Source organism: Poecilia mexicana, unplaced genomic scaffold (genome assembly GCF_051168715.1).
Source record: "Poecilia mexicana isolate PSO_F unplaced genomic scaffold, ASM5116871v1 scaffold_22, whole genome shotgun sequence".
In the NCBI taxonomy this organism is placed as follows: Eukaryota; Metazoa; Chordata; class Actinopteri; order Cyprinodontiformes; family Poeciliidae; genus Poecilia; species Poecilia mexicana.
The window spans coordinates 16881266-16893961 of record NW_028263391.1 but is presented as its reverse complement, the minus strand read 5'-3'; the positions used below and the strand labels follow the sequence as shown (position 1 = coordinate 16893961).

General features: G+C 39.2%; 1 protein-coding gene across 1 annotated transcript in view; it reads right to left on the bottom strand.

Moving 5' to 3' along the window:
* Positions 1-12696, bottom strand: part of LOC106915024 (cysteine rich transmembrane BMP regulator 1 (chordin-like)) — a 45140-nt gene that overhangs the window by 10348 nt on the left and 22096 nt on the right. Inside the window, exons 5-9 of the mRNA XM_014982325.2 lie at positions 8358-8537; positions 4946-5149; positions 4024-4152; positions 3635-3788; positions 357-478 (exon numbers count right to left, since the gene is read on the bottom strand). Coding sequence (XP_014837811.1) covers positions 357-478; positions 3635-3788; positions 4024-4152; positions 4946-5149; positions 8358-8537 — 789 coding nt within the window. The remainder of the gene's footprint in view (positions 1-356; positions 479-3634; positions 3789-4023; positions 4153-4945; positions 5150-8357; positions 8538-12696) is intronic.

Below are 12696 nucleotides of genomic sequence, written 5' to 3'. Positions count from 1 at the left end.
AACTCCAGGATTGTTTAGTGCTAATGTTCAGATTTGCTATAGGAGTTTACTTCACTTATCTCATATTCATGTTGATCTTAAGGTAAATGAGACGGTTTTAGCAGAGAGACTACTAATCAAATATCCCTACATCTACATTTGCCTTTAAAAGACCCAGTAATTTATCTTATTTAAATAAATCGTCGGTTGAATGAAAACAACCTAGATGCAGTATAACCCAGAAAGCTAAATATACGATGACTCCAAGTTAGATTATTGTGCATTTCAGTTATAATTTCTGGTGAGCTAAAACTTGGAGATGTCCCGTTTTCACCAGTGCTGAGATTAGATTCGGTACTTAATAGTTACTTTGATACCTTTGCACATGCAGATGTTGCAGCCCTTCTTGTTCTGTCGATACCCATTGCTACAGTACTTGTCGCAGGTGAAGGGAGGACATTTCACACAACGACACATTTCACAGCCATGTTTGTTCCTCCTGCAGGATGAGACACACATTGAAGCACGCGTAATGTAAAAGTCTGTTATTGCAATGGCAAATTAGCTATGAAGTCCCACATAATCGTTTCAAAGACTGGATTTCTTCAAGATCTGTGAAGAAACATGGTCTTGTGACACATTGAAAGAAGTATTCTAAAGTCACGAACAATCAACATCTGGACCGGTTTTTCTTTCTTTATACTGGTTTCTTTGAAGAATGTCAAATAAAAGTCAACATGCGAGTTGCTTGTGGTTTGAATATCATACCAATCCTAAAGACTCTGAAAGGGGCACTTTAAAGCCAATTCAGATGCTTTCAATTCTGCCTGTTGCCATCTTTATTGCCCCAGAATCTCCAGTTGGTAAATAAAAGTGTTTGTGAGCAGTGGACTGGTAAGAGTTAGGGTAGATTTTCAAACATTGTTGTTGACGTTACAGAAAAAGATGGTGGAAGAAGGGGGCTTCCGATGGCCAACCTGATAATAGACAGTTTTACTTGAGTGGAAAAGAAAGAAACTTGGGCGGAAAGTTATAAGTATAGATTTCATGCAGAGAGAGAAGCAGAATGAAATGCAGAAGCTGGAAACAGGACAGATGGATTCAATTATCTGCCCAATAAACATGGATGGGTTACAGCTTGATGAACTGTCAAATCACAGATAAAAGAATAAACCGTATCCACACATTTACCATTCACTCAGCTTCCCTCTTTGACTTTCTCTCCAGTTAAGCTATGATTTTTATTATTTCGGTTCTTATGCTACTTCATTAAACCCAAATAATCACACCATTAATCTTCGTCTGCCGAAGTCAAACAGACTCCAAAATCTATAATGCACTGCATAAAGTGGATGCAAATCTCAGTTTCAGCAAACTGAAGACTCGATTTATGCTGAAACAGCAACAAGAGTGATAGAAACAACACTGTGAGTGGCCAGCCAGCGCCTCTCTGTACAAATACTGAGAGAGTGTGTGGGGCAACCTTATGGCAAGGCTTTGTTTAAAGATGTCATGTGGAATGCAAAGCAAGGCTTTGGGCTCCAGAGGGGATAGAGGTTCTTGGGGAGACACGGGGGGCCTTGTTATTAGACTGCTGGCTCAGCAGAATTTCTATTGTAATGTCTGGAAAAAAGCCGTTCAAAGTCTGTGTTCACAATGTGGATATTTTTAACTAAGAAGGATAAATCTGATTCGACTTTGTGGATGTTCTCTGCATAACTATTCACAAATCTAAAAGTTTTTTTTTATTTTTTTAATCACATTACTGCCACAAGCTTCAATGTAACTTATTGGACGTTCTTATGACAAACAGAAATTAGTGCACAACTTTGAAGTGAAAATAAATGGATACATAACTTGTTTTCGCCAAAAGAAACACAATGAGTCAAATTTGTGTTAGTCTATCATCATATGAAAAAGTTCATAAGGTACAAAAACAGGCTGGTGCAAAGAACTTTATATAAACTGGTAATTCTAGAGGAGATTCTTCAAAACACACCTAATCCATTTTCCAGGGTTTGTTTTTCTCCTAGTTTGGATTTGAACACCAAAAAACTCACAGGATGTCATCAAGTGATCATTATAACTTGGTTTTTGTTTTGCTTCGTGGTAGCTACAATCAGGAGTGCGAGAGGACAAATCTGCACTGTGAGACACACAGGCTCTCAGAGGATTTCAGACTTCTAAGGCAAGACACAAACAGCTGCTTAGGAAGGATAAAACAAAGACTTCCTGCTCTTCTTTCTGCCCCCACAGGATCCTTCTCTATACTTTCTTCCTTTCTTTGCAACTATATTAGGCCTGTCTTCAGCCATAGCTCCCGGATGCAAGGCTGTATATATTTCTTGCGGCTGTCTTTGGTCCTGATGCAGTTTTGATCGTTGCTTTGGGACAGGATGATGATTTATGAAATGGGACTAGTGCCTGGGGACTAAGCATTCTGGCACAGAGCGCTCCCAGATGTTTGATTGGGCTAAATGGGATTAGGAGGGGAACGAGTTGCAGGGAGCTGAAAGGCTAACGTGGACCCCACAGAAACTTAATCGCACTCAAAAAGAGAGACATTCATTCACAGATTCAGAATCCTGGGAATGGCCACCAAGGTAGATGGGTGCTTTGATCGTGGATGCCAAATAGCTGCTGACATACTGACTAATGAGCAAGCACAGGCTGCAAGGTAATGCTCGATAAGATTCAATAAGCACTCAGCTGATTATATAAACACAGCAATTTACTGTGCACACAAGAGGTGACAGGTCTAAAACACATAAAGCACTTGATTAACATGGTTCTTAAAGAAATTGATGAAGTCCTCTCCCGGGCCCGGACAAAGAAAATCTAAACTTCTGAAGTTCAAAACGCTTAAGTCTTTTTGCTTTTCGTATGAGTTTTAGTTAGAATACTGGACTTCTGTGTAACACTGTGACTTAGGATCCTTTCCATTCATTTTCTGTCAACTTCTTGTGCTTGACAATAAGGCCTGCTTGGAGTGACTCCCCCTCAGTTAATCTGAATGACATATTATGCAAAAACAAAACAAAACTATAATTTAGTTTGATTTAGTTAAAAGTTATTCTATATGACTTACAAATTGCTAATATTATCTAATTAATAATCTAACAAATGTATTACATACAATTTATATGCCTCCGATTTTAAGAATTTAGATAATGTCTACATGTTTATATATGAATAAATTAGGATTAAGTTAAAACTGATTCAGTCAGCTGGATAAATCTGGCTCATTAACGCAATGCAGGCACCGACTTAATCAGTAAAATATGCAACAAAATCGTTTCTCATTTAATCAAGAGAAAGCACAGCAGTCAACATTTTAGCTGCATAAAGTGCTTTCAGCAGATTAAAAGTTGCAGCAGCTTAGTCTTTATTAGCAGCTCATTAGTAGTTATCAGTTGTCAAAACAGTTGCGTAAAGTGCTTCTGGCAGATACAAACTGATGCGTCATCTTGTCAAAGTTTTCAAAGCAATACATAACCACAAAATAGTGAAGGTGCAAAAACAACCTGCAGAGTCAACAGAAACAGATGACATTAAACAGGCTGAAACCACGGGCCTGTTTAAACAGATGTTTAGACAGATGAGAATAGCTGGATTTGAGTGATGAGAAACCCATTGGGTCATCGGGTGAACATACACATATCCATAAGGGCAGGTCTTTGTGCAGGTCAGGGTTCGGCACTTGGGAGTGGGGATGCTGCACTCACACACCTCGCAGCCCAAATCATCCTTCTCATATCCCGTCGGACATTGCAGAGGACAGTACTTTCCCAAGTCAGGACAGGAGTCATCTGAAAGAGTTGAGTTAGGAAGGTCATCTTATAAAGCTTTAGAAAAGCAAAGACATAGTGTGCTATTTGGTTGTGCACACGAAGATTCCGCTGACAAAGCATTTTGTCAGAGGAATCTGACAAAATGGAGTCAGAGCATTGATCATTTTCAGCAAGAAAATGATCAATGTCTATATCAGATGTTTATTACACTAAAATCAATTCCCTGAGATTTCAAACCAAAGGTAAAACTTACTGTTGAGACACTGGCAGAGGAGGCACCCATTGTGGTCCTGTTGGAAGCCATAGGGGCATTCATTCCCTGAAAGGGAGCAATTTTCCAATGGTGGACACAGCAAAGGGCTAACTGTTTCATAGGATGGCTCTGCAAAATGAAAGAACAGTGACAGACGTAGCATTATGACATAAAAATATAACTTTATCAAACGTAAATGAGCATTTGTTTAAACCCCCTCTGGTGCAACGTCTAATCTTTCTTTCCATCTGTGATAGCTACCTATTTGCACATTTACACTGCTCTAAACAGCAATTACAGATAACTGCAGAGCAATTACACTGCACTAAGGTAGGTTACACTCCAAGATGGGATGGGATGTCTGTGTGTTGCTTAGTAGCCTCCCATTAATAAGTTTAATGTGTCTGGCACACGCAGAAGCTTCAGTCTGCCAGTTTAGAGGAAAAAAAGCATCCCGGGGGGCTTAATGCAAATTCACGCATGGCTCCAGACTGCCTTGTGTTTGGGCCAACTTTACTGTAAATCTGCATTATAAATAAGAATAGAACAACTAAACCGTTCTTGGGACATTCTGCGGGAGGAGTGGCTCGTCGAGCTGTAACTAATTTTATGAAGAAAGAAAAGATCAAGCTCAATTATGCAGCCTCCTGCTTTGAAAGCATGCCGTAACCTCATCCACACAGGTGGGTCTCATTTTGGTGGGCAAGGGCAATAAAGAAATACAAAGAACCCTACAGCTTGAAGAATGCACTATGGCCTCCCCTTTAATGAGCCCATGCCGATATATTCTTTGTAGTAAAGCTGCAGGGCCACAAGAGCCTTACCCGTGCGGTATGTGGGTTAATGTGTAGCCCAGAGAATTTGGCTGTGTATTAAACTTAATAAATACGACGGGATGCTTGGTTGGAAAGCCCTCCGATACCTTCGCAGAAGGGACAGCACTCTCCAGGGATCTTTACAGGGTTCTGGCAACTCTGTTTGCAGGCCATGGCTGTACAGTGTGGATCCCCATCCACACACTGACAGAATGTGCAGTCGTCTTCTTTCCACTGTTCCTCGTGGGTTCGGAGTTTGTTATTCACCCAGCAGCTAGCCTTAGTGCTGTCCATCGACATCAACTCAACATCTGAGAAAGAAAAATGCACATCCGCTATGCAATTCTGGTACAAAAGTAAAGGAAGAAAGGAACATTTTATGTACTTCTGTTTTGTGAATCTGTGTTTATAGTTTACTTGGGTGTCAAAATAAAACCGTTTTCAGAGTTGATTCCCCGTCCTCGTCTGCAGCTGAGGCAGACAGTAAGAAGCAGGATATCCCGCCTGGGAGTCAATAAGATACTGAGACTTTCTTTTGAACAAGAGCCAGCGACAAAACACTTTTGAATCTGGGAAATATAAACAAGAGCTTAAATGTTTGCGGCACATTTGTTATTACAAGTAAGATTTTCTAAAGTGCAACATAGGCAGGCTTTAAAGTTTCTCAATATCTAGTCCCAGCAGAATCCACTCTAGTTTTTGGCAAATACTACAACTTCTTTGTTCAAATCTTAGCTTTGAATCCCCAAGGTCCCTGGTCAAAGGGCAAGCCAGACTTCTAATATATCAATTTTCTCTCTGAAGAAAAGAAAGTTCTTTTATAGATTTATTCATTAGCCTTGAGTAGAAGCCATAAAGTTTTGTGACAGTTTTAAAGTGAACCTGATGAGTTATTCTGCTCACTTTTAGGTAATGGATGACAGTGAAGGCAAGCTCTTAACCTTGTTTTTATCTGCCATTTTTAAACATCTTAGACACAATCTTAATATATGTAAATCTAAAACCATGGATCTTTCTTTTTTTTTAATGAAAATAAAAGTTTAATGTGTGAGTCTGAAAGACATAAAGGTAGCAGTTCACAGTGTACAAGAGCAATACTGAAATTTCGATTGCTAAAATCCCATTCAGTAGACTGAGATTGGCCTAAACTGATTTTTATTCACTCAGTGTATGCCTTCATAAACTGTACCAGTTCTGCTTTAACAAAATATTGATGTTTATTATTGCACTGAAAGCAAATGAAGTCAGAAGAATTGTTGGAATGTGTCTGTGGTTCATTCAACTTTTGAGACAGCAAGAGATATATATAAAAAAACAAAAACCTGCAATCTTGGTGTTTGATCAAACTGATGTTTTAGTCATGTTAGCATCGCTAACCATCCATCTATTGTCTATACTTGTTTATCCTTGCACGGTTGCGGCAGGGGATATGGGTGCTGGTACCTTTCTCCAGTTGTTACTGGGCTAGAGAGGGGGATACACTCTGCACAGGTTGCCAGTCTATCACAGGGCCAAAGGAAAAACAACCCTGCACACACACAATCACTCCTACGGGCAAGTTAGAGACACCAATTATCCTACTTCGTGTATTTTTTAGGCCCAGACAGAATCAAGGCCTGTAACAGAAGCCTGAGCAAATTCAATGTAAAAAAGGCCCCAGGCCAGGACTCAAATTCAGCATCTTCTTACGGAAAGGCAGCAAAGCTATACCAACTGCTAATAACACCACAAGCCATGCTAACTTCTAAAATAAGACAGTTTAAAATGTCAACTCTATAATAAATTGCTCTTCATTTTAAATATTATTGAAACTCTGTTTTACATCGTCTAATCTCTCACAGACTTTGGCTACTAACAATTGGATTTTTACTTCTAAGTCATACAGCAAGTGTGTTCAAAGTGCGGCCTTCGGGCCATTTATGGCTCGCTGTAAAACCTGGGGTGCCCCACATCCTTCCATTAGAATGGAGCAAATCTGGCATACATTTACACTTTTTCATATTTTAGGGCAACATATTTTATAAATAACATCTTCTTAAAAAATATTAGGTGCAAAAAAATAGATTCCCATTAATTATGGAGCAACTAAAGCCACAAACATCAACCTAGATTTTCTCAAAAGCAAATCTCACTTTTCAAATGAGACATTTTTTTAGTATGATATTGAGCAGATTAAAGAAAAAGTACACTTTTGCTTTAATAATGTTATAAAAATATGCAAATATTTGTGGCCCCCACATGCTTTGCGCCTCATGGCAAAAAAGTTTGGAGATCACTGTCAAACAGGGTGTTCTAAAAGAGCATTGTGTGATTGATCAAAGGTTTTTGTTTATTTAAGCATTGATAGCCTTTATTTGAATTGAAGTCAAATTGATTTTCTGTTAGAACAGCATTCAAATCATCCAAAAGACTCCACATTTCAAGGTGATCCTCCAACGCTCCAACTCTTTGCCTTTTATCCTTTCTCATGCATTTGATTAACTGTAGGTATGCTGGCAGAGGCCAGCGTTGGCTGCAATATCCATCCACAGGCTCCTGACTGACTATAATGTGGTTGCCAGATGCACCGCAAGACCTTTTCTTTTCCAAAGCCAAATTGACATAGCAAAGCTGCCTACCTGGCTTTGAGCGCATGCCTCACAAATTAGAAATAAAACCGATCTTGCAAATCATTGCTTACTAAAAGACTTATTGAATCCCTGGCTGGCTGTTCTTATGTGCCACATATGTCAAGAACTATGACAGGTGAGTGCATGAGGGAGTTATTAAGATAAACTCGCACAGGGTGAGTTACAAGACAAGGAATTATCATATTCAGAGATTGGCTAGTATAATATTCTAGTTAAAAAAATATCTGTAGCTAAAGGATTTCAGAGAAAATGCTGTTGAAACTTTTATGTGCCAGTGGCTTGCAACAACTTAAACATAGAAATTAAAATTCAAAAGAAGATAATGAGCATGGCTAAAGCAGTGTTAGGAAAGAGATCTGAAAGATCAATAGTAGCTAAAATAGCAAATAGCAAAAATAGTAGCTTATGTTCTTTAAAAGTATTTACAGTTTAGTCTCTTGTGTAACTTTCTGAACTTGGTCATAAGGTTTAACAGGGCAAAGCAAAAAAGATGTGAAAGAAAATTGGAAAAGTAGTGCTCTAAGAAGTGGGCATCTGTGTCATAATTTTATTTATCTGTAGATGTCCAGTTTACGTGGATACATCACTAACAGAAATTGCTCTACAAAATATCAGTTTTTCAGATTAAAAAAAAATCAACATTTGTTTACCACTGTAATTCTGTTTTTCAAAGTTTGCTATTTTGCAAAGCCTTTTTGAAAGTCTCAGGGTTTGTTCTCACTAAAAACTGAAGGTGAATTAGTGGTGCAAACAGAGCAAAAAAATCAGCATTTTTCAAAAATGCCAACGTTAATTTAGAAAAGGGCCTTGGGCTCGCTCATTAGAATAATGTGATGATTCAGCAAAAATCTCGAATGAAATTGACACATTTCAGTGAAAGAATGTGTACCTATGCAAACGGGGCAGCACTCGCCCTCTGGAATGTAGAACTTTTCACAGTCCAGCTCACCACACTCGGCTTTGGAGCAGAAGGAGATTCCTCCGCGGCACTGACACAGCCAGCAGGGGTCCATGCGGTACACCTCTCCTTCTGAGAACTTTTTGCCATTGAAGACGCAATTTGGAGAGACTGTGAAGACAAAAATAGAGTTAGTATTAAACTAAATTTTATGTAGGATGGACAATTATCAGCACACTGGGGCTTGGGAGTAAGTACACAATACTTTGTCCTTCATGTTTAAGTCCAACTCATGACCACATTAGAAAAGGAGTACAGTTATCAGCAACCTCTTCTTCATCAGTGAAAGGTTGTCACAACTGTGCATGAAAACAACCTATTCCTAAATAAATTATCTTGTATTATTGATTGAATTGTGCAACCCAGCACTCGCAAACCAGGTGAACTCAATCAGCGCCTTGGCCTGAATTTCTCCAACAGAATTCAAGCATTTAGAGCCTCTTCAAGAGGCATTCTGTAACACAATTATCCTGAATTAATTCAATTTTAGAAACCTGAATTCAGTTTCTCTACATGGTCAACAGGTGCTGATGTGTCTATCAAAATTACATCTTACGCAACATGGTATGTTTAAATCAATACACAGGCATGCTGCATTAAATTAGAATGTGGTTATTCCACTAATTCAATTTGAAAATTAATTACAGAAAGAGTGTTTATTTCTGTTACAGTTAATGGTTATGGCTTTTAGCTGACGGAAACCTTTCAGTTTCTCGCAAAATTTCAATATTACACAAGACCAATGGCTCTTTCCATTGGTCTTGCGTTGTCTTTAACCTTCCTCTAGACAATATCCCATACGTTTTCTAGTCAGTGGAGCTCAGTGTTACCAAGATCATTACACATTTTGGTATGTTTGGCAGTGTGGTCAAGTAAAATGTCCAGCTGGAAAGTAAAAGCGGCATCTAAATAAAGTTTGGAGAAACCTAACACTAGATCACAGGCAACTTGAGCTCTTTTTTTAGATCATCATTTTCAATCCACAAGCTACGTATGTTCTTTACACCTTGCAATCAGCTGAAAGGTCCTGACATGAAGTTGATCCTCCGATATTGTATCTTTGAATACACCTGGGGAGTAAGTCCTTAAGACTATGAAGTGGTTGACCAAGTCTGCATTGAGAAAAAGTTATGATCAAGCAATCTAATACAGGACAAAATCGCCAGCAAAGTCATGAACTTTGAAGACCAAGCAACAATCTGGTCTCTGGTTCTAGAATGGCTTGTTAAAACAAATGTAGCAATTCTAGCCCCTCTCCTATATAGGAGGGTTGCTTCATGGTCCTTTCAAAGCAGAAGATATGCATGTTGCTTGTGTACATTTTTCTAAGTAACTGTTTCCTCACAATTACTTTCCGTTAAGATGCTTAACAGCCATCTTTCTTTAACAATAACCTTTGTGTTACACCCTTCTTGAGTAAGGGTCAATCACTATCTGCTGGATAACTGGTTTCTTTGGATAGTGTAGATCAAAACATACAATCTCTAGATTAATATCCTTTTAATGATGATATAAAATAACTCACCATTGGAATTAACAGAAACTAATATCTATCTCTCAGTGTGCAGTGAGTTTTGACTAGAATTACCAAATTTCACTTTTTGAAGATACTTTCATTTATTGAGATGCACACGCATGTGAGAAAGTGTTACAGAAGACAACTTACTGTCTTAAGGTAACGTTTCTTGAGCCGATGTGGGAGTCTTTTGTAGTCATAAATGAGATCAGAGGTCATGCCTGCATCTGTACGCCATACCTTTAGGCGGAGACTCAAAAGCCTCCGCGCCAAATGACCCCATGCCTCCCGACAACCAGCACTGCGCTCCTAATACGAAGCAGGTGGGAGTTGAAAGTAAAGCAGGGGATTTGTTGATCTTTTATTACTCTCCTTGTCCATTTTTCACCCTTCTCTCCCCTTTCATTCTCCGTTCCTTTTATCCCACTTATGTGTGCATCAGAACCGACCAGAGAAAATGCAATAAGTGCTTCAGCCCGGCTAAATCAAAAGGGAAGGCAATGGCTTTTTTACGCTCAGAGAAGCAATAGGAAGTCACTTTAAGGGGACGCTCACATGTGATTTCCTGAGCTTTTGTTAATGGTAATCCCTTAAACAACATGTGGAGCAGAGTTTAAATTCCAGTCATGCTTTATGACGTTCATTCTTCAATAAACTGATAAGAGGATTTGATGTGGACATAGATGGACGAAAACAATGAGCAGAAGCCTATCTAAAACTGTGACAGTGCTGAGACCAAAACATTGTGTTTTCTAAAAAAAAAAAATGAATAATGGATGGGAAATTTAACTTCTATCTTTAATGCATCTCAAAATCTTTTGAGGACAGCTGTTGGCTGCATGCTCAAAACAAGATCAAGTCTTCCATGATGATCTCAGCCTTATTGCTTAACATCAGCATGAATCTTATTATCATGTGCAATGTGAGTAAAGTCTGACATCATGGGACGTTTTCTGCGAATGTGCCAACCAGAGTGTTAAGAAACAGCAGTTAAACAGGATCATCTGTGACATCATGTTATTGATCCAGAACAGTGTTGGAAGTTGTAGAGACTACAATAGTTGTTCAGTCAGTAGAAGAATACCTTCCATTGTTTATGGAAGCCAAAATGCACTAAGTGCATTTGGTAATTGCACACACTCATCCTAGTTAAAAATGAGCCCCTTGCCCCAGCCATGGAAACAATCCAATCGTTCCAGACCACTAACGGAAATACAATACAGGGTGTGCTAAAATGTCTTTCATTGGAGGATGGTGTCTCAAGTGATTTAGACATGCTGTGTCAATGTTGCTTCAGAAAATTTACAGAGGGGGACTCTGTCTGTGCTTTTGTCCACTTCCCTTTCTGTGGAGCTTTCTGACACTGCAGGCAATCATGCAGGGCCTAACGGACAGTAGACGCAACACAAAAGGCATCAAGCCCCAGGTCCAAAAAGCAGCGGACACTTGTTATCAAAACACTGATCCTGTGGCCCCCACGGCTGCCATTCAGCCCCCGCCGGCATGCCGGACTCGATTACCCTCCCCACTGGCAGACTGGAGCACATAAAAAGCATTCCCATCAATGAACTGTTGAACCTTTTCCCCTCTGGATGTGTGACCAGACAGGAACCCTTTGACACTGCACTCCTGTTCAGAAAATTCATAGCCTAAGCACTTTTCTGGTCACCAGGCTTGTTAAGTCTATTAATTCCAGGACACGGCACACATTTATACATCTGGATGGGCCAGAATGGGAACTTGTTCTGTTGGTAAAACACTAAATATTTGTTGGGCGGGCAGAGTAAACAGGCCAGTACTGCAGGTCCCCTCCCTGCTGGAGCTCCTGATTACCTATATGCTCTACAAAACTCAAGATTTGAGAAACTGTAGTTTTCTTTCCCCCCTGTTGCTGTATCATTTTCCCTCTTATATGTCCCATCTCTTTAGGCTATTTGGAAAAATTCCCAGTCTCTAAAGTAATGGGTCAGATTTTTGAAGTGAGTTTTTGTCAAAAGTTTAGGAGGAGATAATATTGCTTCCCGGGGTCTCCATTCAGCATAAATGTGCAAATGTCATTTTGTGAACTTTTGTCACATTTGCATTGACTGTTTATTCACAAAGAATCTGATTATTTGTCTAATACAAGAAGTAGGGGTGGGAGGTGGTGTATCACTTAAGACCTCCCTGTGTGAGACATACTGACAACATAACATGTACAACACCAAAGATGCACAGTTGGGGTTAGTAAAGTGTAAAAACCCAAAAAAAAAAATAAAAAAAAAATACTGTCTTAGTATTTTCCTTTTCACATCAACCTGCTTTTAAGGCAGCAAAATAAAAAAATCCTTTGTGCTCAAACTCACAAGCTGTGCATGTCTTTAACAACCAACTTTGGTTCTGTTCAACCACAGAGTTTTATTTAGTGTTATTCAGTTTTCAGTGCAACCTCATAGGGGGTGGGGAGAGTCGATTGTGGTCTGCTTTGCACGTTATTCAGAACTATCTATTTAGAAGACATTAAAAGAAAATTTAAATTACAACTGAAAAAAAAAGTGATTTCTCATCAATATAGCAAAGCAGATTTTCCGATTAATGATCCAAAAGGGGGAAACACCAAGATCTCTCTAAATTTCTTAAAACCAACATTGCTGTTTTCCTTCTTTTGCACATGATATGACTCCCTTTTTTCTGCATATACACAGTCAACAAGCACAAAACAATCTGGACTACACAGTGATGTCCACTGAGACTCCAAGTGGACCCAAGTGGACC